General features: G+C 42.5%; 1 protein-coding gene across 7 annotated transcripts in view; it reads left to right on the top strand.

The window, feature by feature from the left end:
• ARHGAP8 (Rho GTPase activating protein 8) overlaps positions 1–19,930 on the top strand; it is a 347,233-nt gene that overhangs the window by 254,653 nt on the left and 72,650 nt on the right. For 6 of the 7 annotated variants that reach the window (XM_029600083.1, XM_029600080.1, XM_029600084.1 and 3 more), the window contains 2 exons: positions 8,856–8,933; positions 12,845–12,973. In XM_029600083.1, the coding sequence (XP_029455943.1) occupies positions 8,856–8,933; positions 12,845–12,973 (207 nt within the window). The remainder of the gene's footprint in view (positions 1–8,855; positions 8,934–12,844; positions 12,974–19,930) is intronic. The other variant, XM_029600082.1, reaches the window with a different exon arrangement.

The following is a 19,930-nucleotide window of genomic DNA, read 5'->3' as shown; positions in this document are numbered from 1 at the left end:
TCATAGCCTTTCTTTGCTCTTTGTCCTGCTTTCTGGAGCATCTCTTTAGTCTTATTCCACAGTAGTTGGATATCTTTGGCAGTAGATTGAGCTGACGGGGATGACACTGTAAATGGAAGTGGTAAGGGTGGTAAAGGTAGTCATCCGTAAACCACTTCAAATGGTGTAGATCCAGTTGATGTTGCTGGATGAGAATTGATGGCGAATTCAGCCCAAGGCAACAGTTCAGCCCAGTCATTTTGACGTGAACCAACATAGGCTCGAAGGAACTGCTTGAGTGTTCTATTCATTCTCTCAGTTTGGCCATTCGACTGAGGATAGTATGAAGAGATTAAGTCGAGAGAGATGTCAAACTTCTTACACAAAGCTTTCCAGAACTTTGCTGTAAATTGAGCTCCTCTGTCAGAGACGATGTGCTTTGGCATGCCATGTAGGCGAAATATGTGGGTGATGAAAAGTCTTGCAAGCTCCATGGCTGAGGGCAAGCCAGGGAGAGCCACGAAGTGAGCCATCTTCAAGAAACAATCCACTGTAACCCAGATGGTATTGTTACCTCCAGAAAGTGGTAAGTCTACCACAAAGTCTGTAGCAATGTGAGTCCAGGACTCATCTGGTACTGGCAGGGAATGAAGCAAGCCCCAAGGATGTCCGGGCGGAGGTTTCTGTCTGGCACAATTGGAACAAGGCAAACGTGTCCTCCTTCGTGGTGGGCCACCAATAGTTCTTCTGTAGTTTAGCCAGAGTTCTTCATTGACAAGGGTGTCCAGCCAGTTTCGAATCGTGAGCCATGCTAACATGTCAGTTTCAAAGAAAACAACACAGTTTTTGACCAAGAAAAGGCTAAATTGTTTTTGGATTTGCTCTGTTATTCCTACCAGCGGGCTGTGATCCTAACTTGGCCTGCCTGGAAAGCCCCTGAGCCACCTCCATTGGTGGCAAAAACCGATCGATGTACAAGGTCCACGAAGTCCTAGACATCTGCCGTAGGGGCTGCCGGTGGGAATAATTCCTTTGCTGGGAGGGTTATAGACCCAAAGAGAATTTGTGGGAACCAGCTCAGAACATCCTGGACAAACTTTCCTCCTGAATTACCATCGTGCCCATCTGGGCAAACCCCGACCTCCAAGAGGGGGTCATAAGCAATATGCCATAAAAAATTAGCTCAGCTTTATATGAATATCTGCCCCATTGTATACAGTGGTTTTATTTGTCTGTTTTGTTGTTAAATTTTATTATGAATGTTTTTATTGCTTGTACTCTGCCTCGAACATCGCCATGAGTGTGGGGGGAAAAGAAATCTGTTTAAATAAATAAAACAGGATTAAATTTCTGCAGGAAAGAAAATGCATTGTAGAATCTTTAGGCATAGAAATTACATGTGAAAAGGGAAATGGAATAGCAATGGGGGTGAACTGCCATCCACCTGGCCAAAATGTACAGATGATGGGAAGCTAACAAAATTAGCAATACAGTAATAATGGGTAATTTCAATTATTCCAGTAAATGTCACATTGGGATATAATAAGCTGAAAAGTTTCTAGATATAATAAATGACTGCTTTATGGAGTAGCTGGTACAAGAACTGAAAACAAGGGGAAATATTGTAGACATAATCCTCAATAGAACATATGATTTGCTGTGAGAGCTAACGGTGGGAGCACTGAGAGGAGAGGATCACCTTGATGGTGGCTGAAAGGAATCAGTAAGTTCTGTTTGGGAATTTTTTTTTTTAATTGGGGAGAATTAAACTATTGGGGTATATTATTTAGTGTGTGTGTGTGTATTTGTGCTTTTAATAGCCAGTAAGGCAGCTAATAAACAGATGTTAGTGTGTTTGTATCTTCAAAGGATACTAATGATGCATTAGAATTAGAGCATGCCAACAGTGAGGTTCCAATAATAAGAAAAGTAGTCCAAGTGCCTGTAACTAAAAACTCACCTGAGCTAAAAAAATTCTAATTTATCCCTATCAATTAAAAAGCAGAATGAAAATACAAACAAAAAACAAACTTTGAAATGCTTGTATGCTAATGCTAGAAGTCTAAGAAGTAAGATGGGAGAATTAGAATGCATAGCAGCAAATAATGACATAGACTTAATTGGCATCTTAGAGACAGAGTGAAAGGAGGATAACCAAAGGGACAGTGCTATACTGGGGTACAAATTATATTGCAATGACAGAGAGGAGCATCCGGGAGGCAGTGTGGTGCTTTATGTCCGGGATGGCATAGAGTCCAACAGGATAAACATCCTACATTAGACTAAATGCACCATCAAATCTTTATGGGGAGAAATCCCTTGTGTATTGGGGAAGAGTATAGTGATAGGAGTATGCTACCGTCTACCTGGCCAACATGGGGATACGGACAGTGAAATGCTAAGAGAAATTAGGGAAGCTAACCAAATTGGTAGTGCAGTAATAATGGGAGATTTCAATTACCCAAACACAAGAGTGCAGAAAGGAGTTAGTCCAAACCACAAGGTAGTTCAAAGAGCTCTAAGGAGCACAAGATTTTTATTCATTTTTTCAAGCGGCAACTCCACTGACTTGCAATCACACCATAGTTTAGACCGCGTCCCCCGACACGGTCCCGTGTTTCGCCAAGGGCTGCATCGGGGGGGAGCAACAGAATTATCAAAGGCACTGTAAATAAACATACAAAGGTTAGGACATAAAGCTGCAATTTGCCAACACAAAAATTCTATTACAATTTCATCACATACCTGAATGCAGAACAGTTTCAAAATTGGCAGGGAGCGCGTCCATCTTGAATGCAGACAGGTATTTAAACCTACTGGCGTGAGTGCGAAACTCAGGTTGACAGGTCACATGGTCAAAAGGGGCCAATCACAGTGGCCCCCGTTCCTGAGGCGCAACTAGCAGTGCAAACAGCAAGTCATCTCTGGTGACCCCACACAATTTATGTGAAAAGATGCCATTCGAGTTCCCGGTTAAGCCCTTTCGGAGCTACTGTATCAAGGCGAAAAATCCACCTCTGCTCAATTCGGCCCAACTGCTCATTGTAGTTTCCACCGCGAGAAGAGCAGGGGACAACCTCGATAATACAAAAGACTAAATCGGAAAGAGTGTGTGACTGTTGAGCCCAATGTATGACTAAAGGTTCATTTTCGCGAGAATTACGTATATTTGAGCAATGCTCAATAATACGAGTTTTTATCATTCTGGTAGTTTTTCCTACATAGATTAAAGGACAAGGGCAAGTAATAGTATAAATCACCCCTTTTGAAGTACAGTCCGAGGAAGCCCGAAGTGGAAAAACCTCTTGTGTTATGGGATGTAAAAAGGATGTACAGGTTACAGTGTGTTGGCACATGATACAACGTCCACAGGGCTGATGTCCAGATGAGGAGGAGGGAGCCCCCGATTCCGACTGTAAGTCCGCGTGAATTAGTCTGTCGCGGAGATTACGGCCCCTGCGATAGGTAAACCTTAGTGGACCTTAGTGGACCTTGAAAGAGGCGATTCTCACGGTGGAAACTACAATGAGCAGTTGGGCCGAATTGAGCAGAGGTGGATTTTTCGCCTTGATACAGTAGCTCCGAAAGGGCTTAACCGGGAACTCGAATGGCATCTTTTCACATAAATTGTGTGGGGTCACCAGAGATGACTTGCTGTTTGCACTGCTAGTTGCGCCTAAGGAACGGGGTCCACTGTGATTGGCCCCTTTTGACCATGTGACCTGTCAACCTGAGTTTCGCACTCACGCCAGTAGGTTTAAATACCTGTCTGCATTCAAGATGGATGCGCTCCCTGCCAATTTTGAAACTGTTCTGCATTCAGGTATGTGATGAAATTGTAATAGAATTTTTGTGTTGGCAAATTGCAGCTTTATGTCCTAACCTTTGTATGTTTATTTACAGTGCCTTTGATAATTCTGTTGCTCCCCCCCGATGCAGCCCTTGGCGAAACACGGGACCGTGTCGGGGGACGCGGTCTAAACTATGGTGTGATTGCAAGTCAGTGGAGTTGCCGCTTGAAAAAATGAATAAAAATCTTGTGCTCCTTAGAGCTCTTTGAACTACCTTGTGGTTTGGACTAACTCCTTTCTGCACTCTTGTGTTTGGTTATTATTGAAGTGCAGTACTTTTGCTCTGTGGTGTTTTGGGTCTGGCATTAGATTTCAATTACCCCAATATTAACTGGGTAAATGTATCATCGAGACATGCTAGAGAGATAAAGATCCTGGATGGAATAAATGACAGTTTTATGGAGCAATTGGTTCAGGAAACGACGAGAGAGGGAGCAATTTTAGATCTAATTCTCAGTGGAGCATAGGATTTGGTGAGAGAGGTAAAGATGGTGAGGCCGCTTGGCAATAGTGATGATAATATGATCAAATTTGAATTAATGACTGGAAGGGGGACAGTAAGCAAATCCATGGCTCTAGTCTTAAACTTTCCAAAGGGAAACTTTGATAAAATGAGAAAAATAGCTAGAAAAAAAACTGAAAGGAGCAGCTACAAAGATAAAAAGTGTGCAAGAGGCATGGACATTGTTAAAAAATACCATCCTAGAAGCACAGTCCAGATGTATTCCACACATTAAGAAAGGTGGAAGGAAGGCAAATCGATTACCGGCATGGTTAAAAGGTGAGGTGAAAGAAGCTATTTTAGCCAAAAGATCTTCATTCAAAAATTGGAAGAAGGATCCAATGGAAGAAAATAGGATAAAGCATAAGCCATTGGCAAGTTAAATGTAAGACATTTATAAGACAGGCTCAGAGAGAATTTGAAAAGAAGTTGGCCGTAGAGGCAAAAACTCACAGTAAAAACTTTTTAAAATATATCCGAAGCACATAGCCTGCGAGGCAGTGAGTTGGACCGAGATAAGGCCATTGCAGAAAGATTAAATTATTTCTTTGCTTCGGTGTTTACTGAAGAGGATGTTGAGGAGATACCCATTCCAGAGAAGGTTTTCAGATGAACTGAACCAAATCACGGTGAACCTAGAAGATGTGGTAGGGTTCTGAAGGAACTAAAAAATGAAATTTCAGATCTATTAGTAAAAATTTGTAAGCTATCATTAAAATCATCCATTGTACCTGAAGACTGGAGGGTGGCTAATGTAACCCCAATATTTAAAAAGGGCTCCAGGGGCGATCCAGGAAACTACAGACCAGTGAGCCTGACTTCAGTGCCAGGAAAAATAGTGGAAAGTGTTCTAAATATCAAAATCACAGAACATATAGAAAGGCATGGTTTAATGGAACAAAGTCAGAATGGCTTTACCCAAGGCAAGTCTTGCCTCACAAATCTGCTTCATTTTTTTGAAGGGGTTAATAAACGTGTAGATAATGGTGAACCAGTAGATGTAGTATATTTGGATTTTCAGAAGGCATTTGACAAAGTTCCTCAGGAGAGGCTTTTAGGAAAAGTAAAAAGTCATAGGATAGGTGGCGATGTCCTTTCGTGGATTACAAACTGCTAAAAGACAGGAAACAGAGAGTAGGATTAAATGGACAATTTTCTCAGTGGAGGGGAGAGGGGAGTGGGCAGTGGGCAGTGGAGTGCCTCAGGGATCTGTTTAAAAAAGGATTGGATAAGTTCTTGGAGGAGAAGTCCATTACCTGCTATTAATTAAGTTGGCTTAGAAAATAGCCACTGCTATTACTAGCATCAATAGCATGGGAAAGACTTAGGGCCTCATTTTCCACGCCACTTGCACACTATAAGGGACCTTTCACACGCAAAAAGTCCCTTATCGCGTGCAATACCAGGATGGGGGTGGAGTCGGGGCGGAGTCGGCCCCAGAAGAGGAGGAGTCGGGGCGTCACCGGGGCCGACTCTGCGCCAACACTGCAGACAGCGAAACGGTAAGTGCCTTTTCGTGGCAGCTTTCACTCCCAGTAGCTACACCTCCTTTGGTGGCGCTATTGGGTGCGAAACCGGCAGCGATCACACCACAATGGTGCGATCGCTGCTGGCTAGCGCAGGCCCTCCCCCCGTTTCGACCCCCCGCCCCTCATCTTAAGTATTGCAGGCCTGCGATACTTTAGAAAATGAGGCCCTTAGTTTTTGTGTACTTGCCAGGTTCTAATGGCCTGGATTGGCCACTTTTGGAAACAGGATGCTGGGCTTGATGGACCCTTGGTCTGACCTAGTATGGCTATATCAGACAAAATAATCTTAATACGGGCATTCCACAGGGCTCATATCTCTCTGCAAATTTATTTAACATATATATGCTCCCTCTTTGTCACCTACTTGCTGACCTTGGTCCATCCCACTATATCTACGCCGATGATGCTGTTATAATGCCCAACAAGGCCCTTGTTTCACCAACCTGGCTTCCTCAGGGGGAATAGATCCTGATGATTTGGAAACCCAAAGGAACACCGTTCTCTAGAGCTGTTTTTGTCAGCTAATCATAACTATATGTGATTCTCTGTTAGTATACTACAATTATGTGTGATGTAATACATTTTAATTCATTTGTATAAACGCTTTGTTAACACTTTTGTATATTTGCTTTTTCAGTTTGTGGCAGTCATTGATTAGCAGCATTTTAGATTTATTTATTTATTTATTTTAGTGCTTTTCTATACCGACATTCATGATACAGATCATATCATATCGGTTTACATGGAACCTGGGGAAATAACATTAACATAACCAAGGAGAAAGCGAAAGTTACAATAAAACAGGGGTACTCAGACTGGGAAGAAGAGGAGCCAGTGTCAGAGGAAACTCGGAACTAAACAATATCAATACAACAATATTTACAGTAGCGGTAAAGGGGGTGCGATGACTAGAGGGCCTTGGAGTGTGCCTGTAGCTGGGGAGGTCCTGGATTAAGGGAAGGCTTGTTGGAATAGCCAAGTCTTCAGTTTTTTTCTAAAAGTCAGTAGACAGGGCTGTTGTCTGAGGTCAGAGGGTATAGCATTCCAAATGGTTGGCACCGCTGTCGAGAAGGCTCGCTCTTTGGTGGCTGAGTGGAGATCAGCCATCCCATGTTGTTAGGTTTACCATTGTTTAACTACAAAACATATATTCAATGCTGTAGATGGGAATGTTAGAACAATTTTGTGTTGGAATTAAGCAGTTTATATTTGTTCACTTTTGTACATGTAATTAGATTTGAATAAAGAATTGTAGTAAATGATCACATTGTAATTTCATAGGTGCTTTTTTCCCCACTCCTTTTGGATTGTTTTTTCTCTGTATATATATATATATTACTTCAAAATGGAAAGAAATGAACACATGTATAAATTTAGCTTAATACTTGAGCAAATTCAAGCAAGAATACTTATCATACGTCAAAATCTTTCATTTTTACAAAAGACAACATAAATGTTAAACATTAAAATATAATCATCAAAAGTGTTTAAAATACATTTTTTTCAAAATACGGATCTCCCGGCTACTACCTCGTCGTGTTCACAGGGGCCCACCTAAAGCCAGCTGGCCCCCGCACCCAAAGGCTCAACCCGCAGGGAACGGGGTTGGTATTGGCGAAGCTCCAGCCGGCCCCTGCAACCGCCCGGCCCTACCTCCTGATGGTGGGGACCTGTGAGGGCTCGCCCTCTCAGGTTGCGCCAACTCCGCCTCGGGCAAGGGGTCCACATTCTCGTCAGTCAACCTAACAGTAAAACCAGGCCCATATCAAACTGTCCTGAAAATCTGGAGCCGGTTGGCAACCCTAACGCCCAATCCATTACACTGTTGGTTCACACTAGTGGCCAAGCAGTGGACTACATATTTATTTCTGTTTACATATAGGGTTGCCAACCGGCTCCAGATTTTCAGGACAGATTGATCCAGTCCTGGTTTTACTCCCTGCATGCAGGTACTTATAGTTTTGCTTTTCTTAGGGAATATAATAGGGAAATCAGAGTAAGTCCGAGCATGCAGTGGGGTAAAACCAGGACTGCATCAACCTGTCCTGAAAATCTGGAGCCAGTTGGCAGCCCTATTTACATATCCTTCCCATTTTTCTATGATGCAGATTGTTCAAACATATTTTTGACACTAATAGTCAAATTAATATAATTAATAACATCATGGTTTATTTTCCTAAACTTAATTTTTACCTTCATACTATACATAAAAAATAAACAAGCAAAGAAACATCATTCTCAGCAGTGTAGCTGTTTGTTCCATCTTTGAAGATGGGATTTTGATGATGTAGATTTCTTTATACTTTCAAAATGTGTTTTCACAACCACATGCTATGCAGGAAGATTATTTAAATAGAACAGCAGGAAAGCTCTTTAACAAAGTAAAGAATTTTCAAATAATTTGTAGTACAATAATATATGTCTGGCTATGAATGCACTGTATGGTTTGTGTTCTGTACCATGTCTTCCCAAAGGCAGAGGAACTAATCAATAGCCTATATAGAATCCCAATGAGTGAACTAATAATGGAACTGGATCTATAGGGAAGGCAATACTTGAAATATATTTTGATGGATAAAACAGTGCTTTACCTGCAAAAATAACATTTTACAAAATTGCCTGCCCAATAATGCCAGTAAATTTGTGTTCATTCTGCCTGTTCACACGCAAGTTTACCTGGATTGTGCGAAGGTGTTTCTTGTGGTGGTGTTGTGTAGGTGTTTGGACTTACATGCAGATTTTTGCACTTCCAAAAGTATTCACATTCATTTTCCTGAAAACATTTCTGAGTACATAATAGCAGTTATAACCATGTTCAGGTAAATTTGATAGGATAATTTTTAAAGAGGACTTATCTGTATAAATCGCTTTTGAAAACTGGTGCAACTTACATGTTTAATGTTCGCCCACCAACAAAATATGTAGTGGTAATCAAACCAATGAATGAGCATCAGTGACCTTTAGCAGAGAATTTTTTTTTTTTTTTTTTTGTAGGACTTCAGACCGAAGGCTTGTTCCGGAGGTCGCCCAGCATTCAAATGATCAAAGAGATCCAGAAACTCTATAATCTGGGTAAGCCTGCCTTCTTGTACTGCTACAAACTGCTCAGACTGCAAAAAGCCCCTATTGATGCTGTATTCACTTTAACTACTATCAATGTCTTTCGTATAATTAGTTAATCTTAAAGACATTTGCAACATAAATGTCAGAGGAACTTAAGATGTAGTGCAGCACCCTGAAAAAAAGGACAGATATTTTGAATACTCTAATGAATCACTGATTTGATATCAAAGCTGAGCTGCAAGGAAGTTGGGGCAAGGAAGAAGCACTATGGGTAGACCTAAAAACAGATGATGGAGCATCCATTTATATTGGAGTGGTTTACAGGCCTCCAAACCAAAAGGAAGAGCTGGACAGAGATCTGGTTGAAGACATCCATAAGATAGGTAAGAAAGGGGAAGTGGTGATCATTGGTGACTTTAATATGCCAGATGTAGACTGGAAAATCCCATCTGCAGAATCTAAAAACAGTAGAGCAATACTGGATGCCATGCAAGTATCTTTGTTCAAACAAATGGTATTGGAACCCACGAGAGAAGGAACTATTCTCGACTTAGTGCTCAATAATGGAGAAATCGTCTCTGATGTCAAGGTGGGCGCCCACCTCAGCACCAGTGATCATCAAACGGTATGGTTTAATATCACTAAAAGAATATGGAAAAGGAGCACAAAGACCAGAGTTTTACAGTTCAAAAACACAGACTTTGAGGAAATGGGGAAGTACCTAGAGGAAGAACTAAATGGATGGGAAAATGAGAGAGATGTGGATCAACAGTGGACCAATCTAAAAGGAGCAATCGCCAAGGCAACTGCTCTATATGTTAGAAATGTAAAGAAAAGCAAAAGAAAAATGAAACCTATCTGGTTCTCAAAGGAGGTGGCTGACAAAATTAAAGCTAAAAGAACTGCATACAAGAAATACAAAAGATCCCAAAGGAAGGAGCACAAAGAAGAATATTTGTATCAACTGAGGGAGACAAAGAAATTAATCAAGTTGGCAAAAAGTCAAGCAGAAGAGAGGATTGCCAAGGAGATAAAATATGGTGACAAAACATTTTTCAGATACATCAGCGAAAAGAGAAAGGTCCAAAGTGGTATAGTGAAATTGAAAGGTGGAAATGATCAATGTGTGGAGGGAGACGAAGAAATGGCAGAAATATTAAACGAATACTTCAGCTCTGTGTTCACTAAAGAAGACCCTGGAGAAGGACCATCTCTACACAACAAGAAACTGGAGGGAAGCGGAACAGAGGAAAATCCATTTACAGTAGATAATGTATGGGAAGAGCTAAAGAATCTGAAAGTGGACAAAGCCATGGGGCCTGATGGGATTCATCCAAGGATATTGAGGGAGCTCAGAGATGTGCTGGCGGGACCGCTGTGCGACCTGTTCAATAGATCCCTAGAAACGGGAGTGGTGCCGAGTGATTGGAGAAGAGCGGTGGTGGTCCCGCTTCACAAGAGTGGGAACAGAGAGGAGGCTGGTAACTACAGACCGGTTAGCCTCACTTCAGTGGTGGGAAAAGTAATGGAGTCACTGTTGAAAGAGAGAATAGTGAACTATCTACAGTCCAGAGAATTGATGGACCAGAGGCAGCATGGATTCACCAGAGGAAGATCCTGTCAGACAAATCTGATTGACTTTTTTGACTGGGTAACCAAGGAATTGGATAGAGGAAGAGCGCTCGATATCATATACTTGGATTTCAGCTAAGCTTTTGATACGGTTCCGCACAGGAGACTGGTGAATAAAACGAGAAGCTTGGGAGTGAGTGCCGAGGTGGTGACCTGGATTGCAAATTGGTTGACGGACAGAAGACAATGTGTGATGGTAAATGGAACCTTCTCTGAAGAGAGAGCGGTTTTAAGTGGTGTACCACAAGGATCGGTGTTGGGACCGGTCCTGTTCAATATCTTTGTGAGCGACATTGCGGACGGGATAGAAGGTAAGGTTTGTCTTTTTGCGGATGACACTAAGATCTGCAACAGAGTGGACACGCCGGAAGGAGTGGAGAGAATGAGACGGGATCTAAGGAAACTGGAAGAGTGGTCGAAGATATGGCAGCTGAGATTCAATGCCAAGAAGTGCAAAGTCATGCATATGGGGAGTGGAAATCCAAATGAACTGTATTCGATGGGGGGGGAAAGGCTGATGTGCACGGAGCAGGAGAGGGACCTTGGGGTGATGGTGTCTAATGATCTGAAGTCGGCGAAACAATGCGACAAGGCGATAGCTAAAGCCAGAAGAATGCTGGGCTGCATAGAGAAGAATATCGAGTAAGAAAAGGGAAGTGATTATTCCCTTGTACAGGTCCTTGGTGAGGCCTCACCTGGAGTACTGTGTTCAGTTCTGGAGACCGTACCTTCAAAAAGACAAAGACAAGATGGAGGCGGTACAGAGAAGGGCGACCAGGAAGGTGGAGGATCTTCATCGGATGACGTACGAGGAGAGATTGAAGAATCTAAATATGTACACCCTGGAGGAAAGGAGGAGCAGAGGTGATATGATACAGACTTTCAGATACTTGAAAGGTGTTAATGATCAAAAGACAACGACAAACCTTTTCCTAAGGAAAAAAATCAGCAGAACCAGGGGTCACGATTTGAAGCTCCAGGGAGGAAGATTCAGAACCAATGTCAGGAAGTATTTCTTCACGGAGAGGGTGGTGGATGCCTGGAATGCCCTTCCGGAGGATGTGGTGAAGACCAGAACTGTGAAGGACTTCAAAGGGGCATGGGATAAACACTGTGGATCCATAAAGTCAAGAGGCTGCCAATGAAGAGTGGGTGACTCGCCAGAATGATGGCTACTGCCTGGAGTCAATACCCTTATTAAATAAACATACACAGGCTTGACTCCAACATCGCTCTAAGCTTCAACAGCAAGAGGAAATGTGGAAAAAAGGATTCACACTCACAAAGAGGGGAGTAGCTGGCTTGTTACGGCGGTTACTACCCCAAATCAAATAAGCCTGATACTTCACTTTCAATGCATATACAGCATAGTTCTCTGATTCAACGGCAGGGGAGAAGAAAAGAGGGTTCGCACACACAAAGCGGGGAGTAGCTGGCTTGTTACGGCGGTTACTACCCCAAACCAAATGGGCCTGATACTTCACTTTCGATGCACATCCAGCATGGCTCTCTGCTTCAACGGCATGGGAGAAGACTTATACGTCACGCATATCCAGCATAGCTCCCTGCTTCAACGGCAGGGGAGAAGAAAAACAACCAATAAGGGCTAATAACATAGTCTGGGTAAAACAAATAAGCATGGGTGCAGCTTGCTTATTGCGGCGGCTACTACCCCAAACTAATCAAGCTAGATATTTCACTTGGATGCAGCTCCATCACTGCTCTCTACATTAAAGGTGGGGATGGAAGGGAAATAGAACCAAGAGCTAAGAGAAACAGATAAGTATGAGAGAAAATATGTGTGAAGCTTGCTGGGCAGACTAGATGGGCCATTTGGTCTTCTTCTGCCGTCATTTCTATGTTTCTATGTTTCTATGTTTCAAAGCTGAAATGCATAAGACCTGCAGCAGCTAATCAGTTACTAGATCCAAATCAAAAATGGTATATTATTTTCCACAAATATGCATCGCTTGGTCACTCTGTAGATTGTTGTAGTTCATTAAACATTACCCTGTGCACTGTAGCATCCTTTTGCCTATAATGGTTTTCCATGACTATAAAAGAGAATGAAATACAATTTTATACAATTTGTGAAATGTTTCTGAAGTCATTTTATAAAATGCTTTTATGAACTAAATTTCTTTCTGCCATTTTAATAAAAGTGCAGTAAAAACAATGACAAGGATATGGACAATTTTTTTTTTCTCTACAGTGAAATGAACCCTTCTTTCAGCAGCTGTAGAAATGTATTCTAGTATATAGCTAAGCAAATATTCACTTTTATCTAGGGAAGCCAGTGAATTTTGATGAGTATGGAAATATCCACATTCCTGCTGTTATTCTCAAGACTTTCCTTAGAGAGCTCCCAGAGCCTTTGCTGACCTTCGAATGTTATAACGAAATCCTTGGTATTACTAGTGAGTAAACCAGTTTGCCTTCTATAACTATCACTTTCTCAATTTCAAGGTGTTCTAAAAAGTATGCATGTGAAATATATGTATCTACATTATCTAAAAGGTTTATTAATGATACTGTTCATTATCTTTATGGTTTATGGGAGAAGACTTGATAACACAAGAAACAGCAAAACAAATCATGCATGGTCAAAGCTAGCATAAGCATTTAATATGTCCACTTTTTGCACAGTAGATAATGAGTGTCTGGAACAGTATAACTCGTTAATTATTTTATTGGTTTACATCTAGTTTATTTGTTTTTTTATTTTGTTCAATGCTGAAGGGAGGGAGCTGCACTGAAATGCATCCTGTATGCAGTGTTTTAGCATGGAAAATGAGACAATATGTCATGTGTCAAGTAGAGGTTTCCTGAATGTGATTGTTACCTTATGCACCCTAAGAAATATCTATGTTACATTTAATGCAACTTGTTCAAGCACAAAGTCTTAGAGAAAGCAAGTCTTTCTTGGAGGCCAGATTTCTTGGGAGGCCCCCACTGGGCCCAATGCAGTAAGCTGTGCAGTAAAACTCTGTGCTGAAATTCAGTGCACAGATTCCTAACCCATTTGCTAAAAAATATATTTATTTAAATCCCAATGCAATAAACTAATGTTATTCTAATGCATCAAATGTTAAAAATGTACACTGGCTTGGAAATGTGCACACAAAACAGTTAAAATGTGTGATCAGCCTTTTGCAGAGGCTAAGTGCACATTTTAATTCAAAATTAATGCACACAAAAATAAACTCAAATCATTTTGGGGTAGATTTTAAAAAAGAACTCGTGCGCGGCCATGTGCGTGTGCTGGGTAGAATTTTGCGAATTTGCGTGGCGACACATCGTCGGACTTCCCCAGTTCCCTCCCCCCTACCCTACCCTCCCTTCCCCTTCTCCTAGCCTATCTGCCCTCTATCCCTATCCTAGACCCCCTCCCCATTTTTTTTTTACTTTCTTGTTGCTCCTGCAAAGGAGCTGGAGCAAGTTGCGCATGCCGGCACAGCGGCAAATAGCCCCGCCCCCCGGACTGCCACTCTGCCGAGGCTCTTGTGCACGTAACAGGGGTTACGCGCGTGGCTGTGCCTGTTTTCAAATGTGCGCGGCAAGCGCAAGGCCCGGCCGCAAGCATAACCACTGTATTTTACGCGCACGGGCCATTAAAAATCCGGCCGTTTATGTGCATAAAAGATTTTTATGCACACAAAATATGATTTATGCTTGTTTTGTGTGCATAAATCATGAGGCAGAAGAGGAAAGAGCGAGGGAGAGAACACATCACTCAAACCTCTGTGGGACTACATGTTCCTTCCTTCCTATATAAAACATTGCAGGCAGCTACCTCCTGGAAGATGCAATGAGGAGTGGGGATTCCCTATCCATAAAAGCAGCTCTTTTTGGGAGGAAGCTGCCACCAATAATGAGGGGATGAGGGAAGGAGATGCAGCCCTGTGAGGGCTGAACTATTTGGAGGGGGAAAGAGAAGGAAAGACTTTCCTCCATTATTGCACTGTAAAAATCATTAAAAGAGAGAGGGAGGGGAAGGGAAGACATCTTTTGTGCACATAAATCCAAAGGGCAGCAACCTAGCACCACTAATTCACAAAGCCCAATAGACTCACATTAGCATCAGGCATCAGTGGCCAGGAGTAAAATTTCTAGCATTGGGGAGTTAACAGCTAATGCTATCATTACCTTTTTCTGAAAGGGCGTTATCCTGTAGGCATATTTTTGTGTGCAAAACATCTTGCTGCACTGGGAGTAAGTTTTGCATACAAAAACAATGCACACAACTGTGGGTAAAACTGTGCTCTGTCGAGTGCATCTTATTACACTGACCTAATTGTGAACAAGGGAAATTCTATAACAGATCTTGAATTTATATCAAGACTTAAGGGTCTGTTTACTGAAATGCATTAAAATTGGGTATTAAAGGGTAAGTCTTTAGTAAATCTAGCATTAAAACCAGAAAGTGTTACCACTGCCAGTAACACAAAGCCTGATGTGGGCTGTATTCTTGGGAAGGGTCTAATGTCTGGGTAAGTTGGAGAATCGGGCTGTTGGAAGGGCCTTGGAAGGGGGAAAGTGAGAAGATTGGGCTGCCTAAGGGGATTCTTACAGTTGTGGGGCTGGAAGGGCTGAGATCACAGGCCCTATTGGGGAATTGCTTTAGACATCAGAGGCTACATAAAAAACATAACTAGGCTTTAAGTGATTTAGTTACATTTTTGCATTACTGGAAATTTACATTAACCTAATGGAATAATAATTAACTGCTTTGCATGCATTTGCATGCCACAAAGTTCATTGCTTTTTTTCACAGAAATCCTTTTATTCATTAATGGTAACACCAAAGTGTGTGTTGCCATTAACATGAATTTTTACCTATGGAAGTCATTTAATTCATGCTAACCCATTAATATTATTTTAGATAGGTCTCTTAGGGGCCTATATACTAAAACTCATAGAAAACATTTTTTAGCATTAATTTTCTAAAACATTTTGTTCAAATGTAAAATACTGTTAAATGCGCCTACTAAACTTCTAGAGGTGATCTTAATATAGCAGCTACTTAGCTCAGAGATTGGAACTCTGCCCCTCTGAGCTATTGAATAGTTTTGGCAAAGGTATGTTATCTTAGGAACGAGATCTAGCATTGGATCTGAGGCAGGGACCAGAGGCCAAATCCAGAAGGAACTGGATTGGGCCCTAGTTTTCAATAGCAGATCTCTGGGAATACTTCCTTGTGCCTGGCATCTTGAAGGCTGCATGACCTTGCTGTGTGGAACCTGGATAAGGAGATCAATGATTCTTGAAGTAAATCTGGATATTCTGACCTTTTAACCAAATTTACGTATCTTCTAAAGTGAATATGGATATTCTGACCCTGGCTGGATCCATTAGGAGTACTGTGAACTTGTTCTGCCTTGAAGTATCCCTGCTTCATGCCCTTATGGAGGATGTAGTTTACATTTGAATCTTCAAAGTGAAGATAACCTGCATACCGTTTCTGTTAGCCCTACTGTATAAGAATGAACCCTGTGCTGACATAAAAAGAACTTTGGTTTAAGGGATTCAGGCTAAGAACCAGAGAAAACTGTAGCATCAGTAGTGCATTTGCTATTAGCCTACACACTAACACAAATGTATAGAATTTATATGCTAACTGTGTCTGAGCAATGTTGTGATCTGCTTTGAACAAAGGTGTCTATTTAAATTATGAGGTCAATATTCAGAAAGCTGGTGAATGGAAACATTATCCATCTAAAGTTACCCAGATAACTTGTCCCAGATATTTAGCAGGATAAATATTTCATTGAATATACTCGCCTAAACTTATCTGTCTACAGGTAACTGAATAACTTTAAAACCTAACTGGTAATACTCAAATATGGTTGATTAGGCTTATTAGTTATTTGGTTGCGTATGGCCCAATAACTTGCCACATAACCAGATATATTGAAAAGATATTCATTAAGTGGTGTGAGAGCTCTGGCTCAGGATCCCTTGACTGGACCACCGTCATAGGGTAAGTGGAAAGTTGAACCACTGGCATGGCAAACTGGGGCTCCTCCTGGAGCGGCATGGCCAGACTGAGCTCCTTCTACAGTGGCACAGCTGTCCTGGAGTCCCTCAAGATTGGCAGAGGGGTAAAGGCAGGCTCCCACAAGGATAAGATTGTGGCTGCAGGTTCTTTCTGGAGTGGATTATCTGGACTTCAGTTCTCCAGAGGCTGAGGTAGAGCCATGGCTGCTGAATCACACTTCTGTTGAACCAGAGGCTTGAACAGTGTTCTCACTTCCCTCACTGGCTGACAAGAAGCGCTGGAGATACCTGGAGACAGAACAGCAGGCTGGCATGGACTTTGTGCAACAGGAAGAGTTTTAGTGTCTGAGCTGGATTCTAAAATGACAGACAGGGAAAAAGTGCAAGCTAATTCTTCTTAGCTGTCAGTGTGGAGCTCGTTAACAAGTGGCTGCCACCGGATGTGATTTTCTGTGTTCTAGAGGCAGGATTAATTAGCTGTATTTGCCTCATGGCTTCTACCTATGGGGACAGAACTGGATTAAGCAGAGCTTTCACTTGTCCCAGGAGTGTTAACCTGGAATCACAAGATAATTTAAATTCTTTACCTGGAAAAGTAAAATGATTTCAACATGGCAGAATTAATTGTGCAGTTTAAATTAGCTGTGTATTTAGAAGTAGCTTGGCAAACTGTGGTTTTCAAAAGATCTGTGCTTTGAAAAAAAACCTGTACTGGGAGTTTTTAAGTAACCTGCATTTTCAAGAGATATGGACTTTGAAAAAAAACTGTGCTGGGAGGTTTTTCAGTAGACTGTAGTGTTTGTCTTCAGGAACTTATAAGCAGAGCATGTTTGTGAATAGTAAGGAGTAGCAAACTGACATTTTTGGCATTTCTACCTATCAGGGTTTAAAAATAAAGTGGGTGTACTTAGATTAGGTGGAAGGACTCTGAGCTTGACAAACAGGGCAGGCAAAACTCAATGTGGGCACATATTGAGTTACTAGGGCAGAAACATTACTACTCTTAATGGTGGTAGAAAAAACTGGTTTGGACTCACTGGCAGGGCTATGGATCTCATACCCACTGTCACAGCTGGGGATTGGTCTTCTCATTACGAGCCCTGGAGTCTGGGAAACCCATCTGGGGAGTAGCACAGGACAGCAAGGCTGTTCTGTCTGTTCCAAGCCTTGCTGCCTTCGAGCTTCTGTGTTTTGTTCAGTGTTTCCCTTGTCTGCCTTGCTTAAGTCCTTCCTTAGTCTACCTTATTTGTCTTGTCCTCTCTGTTCCAGTATCCAGTCTTGCTTGTACCAGAGTCCTGTTCTTGCCTTGTCTCACCCATGTCGTATCCAGTACCAAGCCTTGCCTTGTCTAGCTTGCCCAGCCTTGTCCAGCCTACCAAGCTTTGCCTTGCCTGCCTTGTCCAGCCTGCCAAGCCTGCCCAGCCTTACCTGTCTTCTCCAGCCTGCCCAGCCTTGCTTGCCTTGTCCAAGCCTTGTTTCCAGCCTGTCTTGTCCAAGTCTTGCTTGTGTGGACTCACCACTATGATGTACTGCCATTGCAGAGACCTACTGGCCTCCAGAAACCAAGAACTCAACTTGGGGGGGGGGGGGGGGGGGGGGCTGGCTGGCTAGGTGGAAGACCAAACAAGGCATCGAAGGCAAGGCTTGGTACTGGATGGGACAAGGCAGACAGGACTCTGATACAAGCAAGACTGGATACTGGAACAGAGAACACAAGACAAACTAGGTAGACTAGGGCAGGACTTAAGCAAGGCAGACAAGGGAAACACAGAAGCTCGAAGGCAGCAAGGCTTGGAACAGACAGATTAGGCCTGAAGGCCCCGAGGTAGGATATAAAAGAGAATAGGCCAGAAGGCCAACAGGCCACAAAACATCTTAAAAAATGGCACAGGCCATCCATTGCTCCTACCATGTGATAGGGGCCGGCCAATGGCACCAATAGCCCCTGTCACATGGTAAGGGCAAGGGCCATCGGCGCCATTTTGATTAGTGGCAGCCAACTGCACGAGAGCAGGGAGATCACTCCAGGGACCCCCGCTGGACCACCAGGTACTTTAGGAAAGTTTTGGGGGTCAGGAGGGTGGGGGATTCTAAATAATTAGATGTAAAGGGTCGGGGTGGGTTTGGGGTTCTTTTTTCTTTGTGCCCTTTCTTGCCCCCCCCCCCCCAAAAAAAAATGATAAGAAAACCTCATGAAAATTTTGTGGGGTTTTCCTATCGTTTTTGGGGTCATAGAAACATATAACATAGAAACATAGAAGTGACGGCAGAAGAAGACCAAACGGCCCATCCAGTCTGCCCAGCAAGCTTTCACACCTATTTGTTTTCATACTTATCTGTTACTCTGACCGCTGAAGTCAGGGCCCTTATTGGTAACTTTTTGTTCCAATTCCCTTCCACCCCCACCATTGATGTAGAGAGCAGTGCTGAAGCTGCATCTAAGTGAAGTAACTAATTGGTTTGGGGTAGTAACCGCCGTAATAAGAAAGCTACTACCATGCTTGTTTACCCTGCCTGTGCAATTCAATCCTTGTTGGTTGTCTGAATATATATCCTCTTTACATCATTCCCCCCTCAGTTGAAGCAGTGAACTGCGCTGGATATGTATTCCAAGTGAAGTATCAGATTTAATTGATTCGGGGTAGTAATCGCCGTAATAAGCAAGCTACACCCATGCTTATTTGTTTACCCAGGCTATGTAATTCATTCCTTGTTGGTTGTTGTCTGAATATAAATTGTCTTTTCTTCATTCTCCCTGCCGTTGAAGCAGAGAGCTATGCTGGATCTGCATTGAAGATGAAGTATCAGGCATTTTTGGTTTGGGGTAGTAACCGCCTTAACAAGCAAGCTACTCCCCTGCTTTTTTGAGGATGCAAATCCTTCTTTCCACATTTCCTCTTGCCGTTGAAGCATAGAGGATTGTTGGAGTCACATTAACTGTGTGTATGTTTATTGTATAAGGATATTAATCTCCAGGTAGTAGCCATCTTTCCTGCAAGCAAGCCACCCCCGTGCCTCTTCTCTTCATACACATCCTCTAGACTTTATGGATCCACAGTATTTATCCCACGCCCCTTTGAAATCCTTCACAGTTTTGGTCTTCACCACTTCCTCCGGAAGGGCGTTCCAGGCATCCACCACCCTCTCTGTGAAGAAATATTTCCTGACATTGGTTCTGAGTCTTCCTCCTTGGAGTTTTAAATCGTGACCCCTGGTTCTGCTGATTTTTTTGCAATGGAAAAGGTTCGTCGTTGTCTTTGGATCATTAAAACCTTTCAAGTATCTGAAAGTTTGAAACATATCACCCCTGCTCCTCCCCTCCTCCAGGGTGTACACATCTAGATTCCTCAATCTCTCCTCACAAGTCATACTTGACG

This window comes from Rhinatrema bivittatum, chromosome 4 (genome assembly GCF_901001135.1).
Source record: "Rhinatrema bivittatum chromosome 4, aRhiBiv1.1, whole genome shotgun sequence".
In the NCBI taxonomy this organism is placed as follows: domain Eukaryota; kingdom Metazoa; phylum Chordata; class Amphibia; order Gymnophiona; family Rhinatrematidae; genus Rhinatrema; species Rhinatrema bivittatum.
The sequence above is the reverse complement of the archived record's forward strand: the minus strand, read 5'-3'. Positions and strand labels throughout refer to the sequence as shown.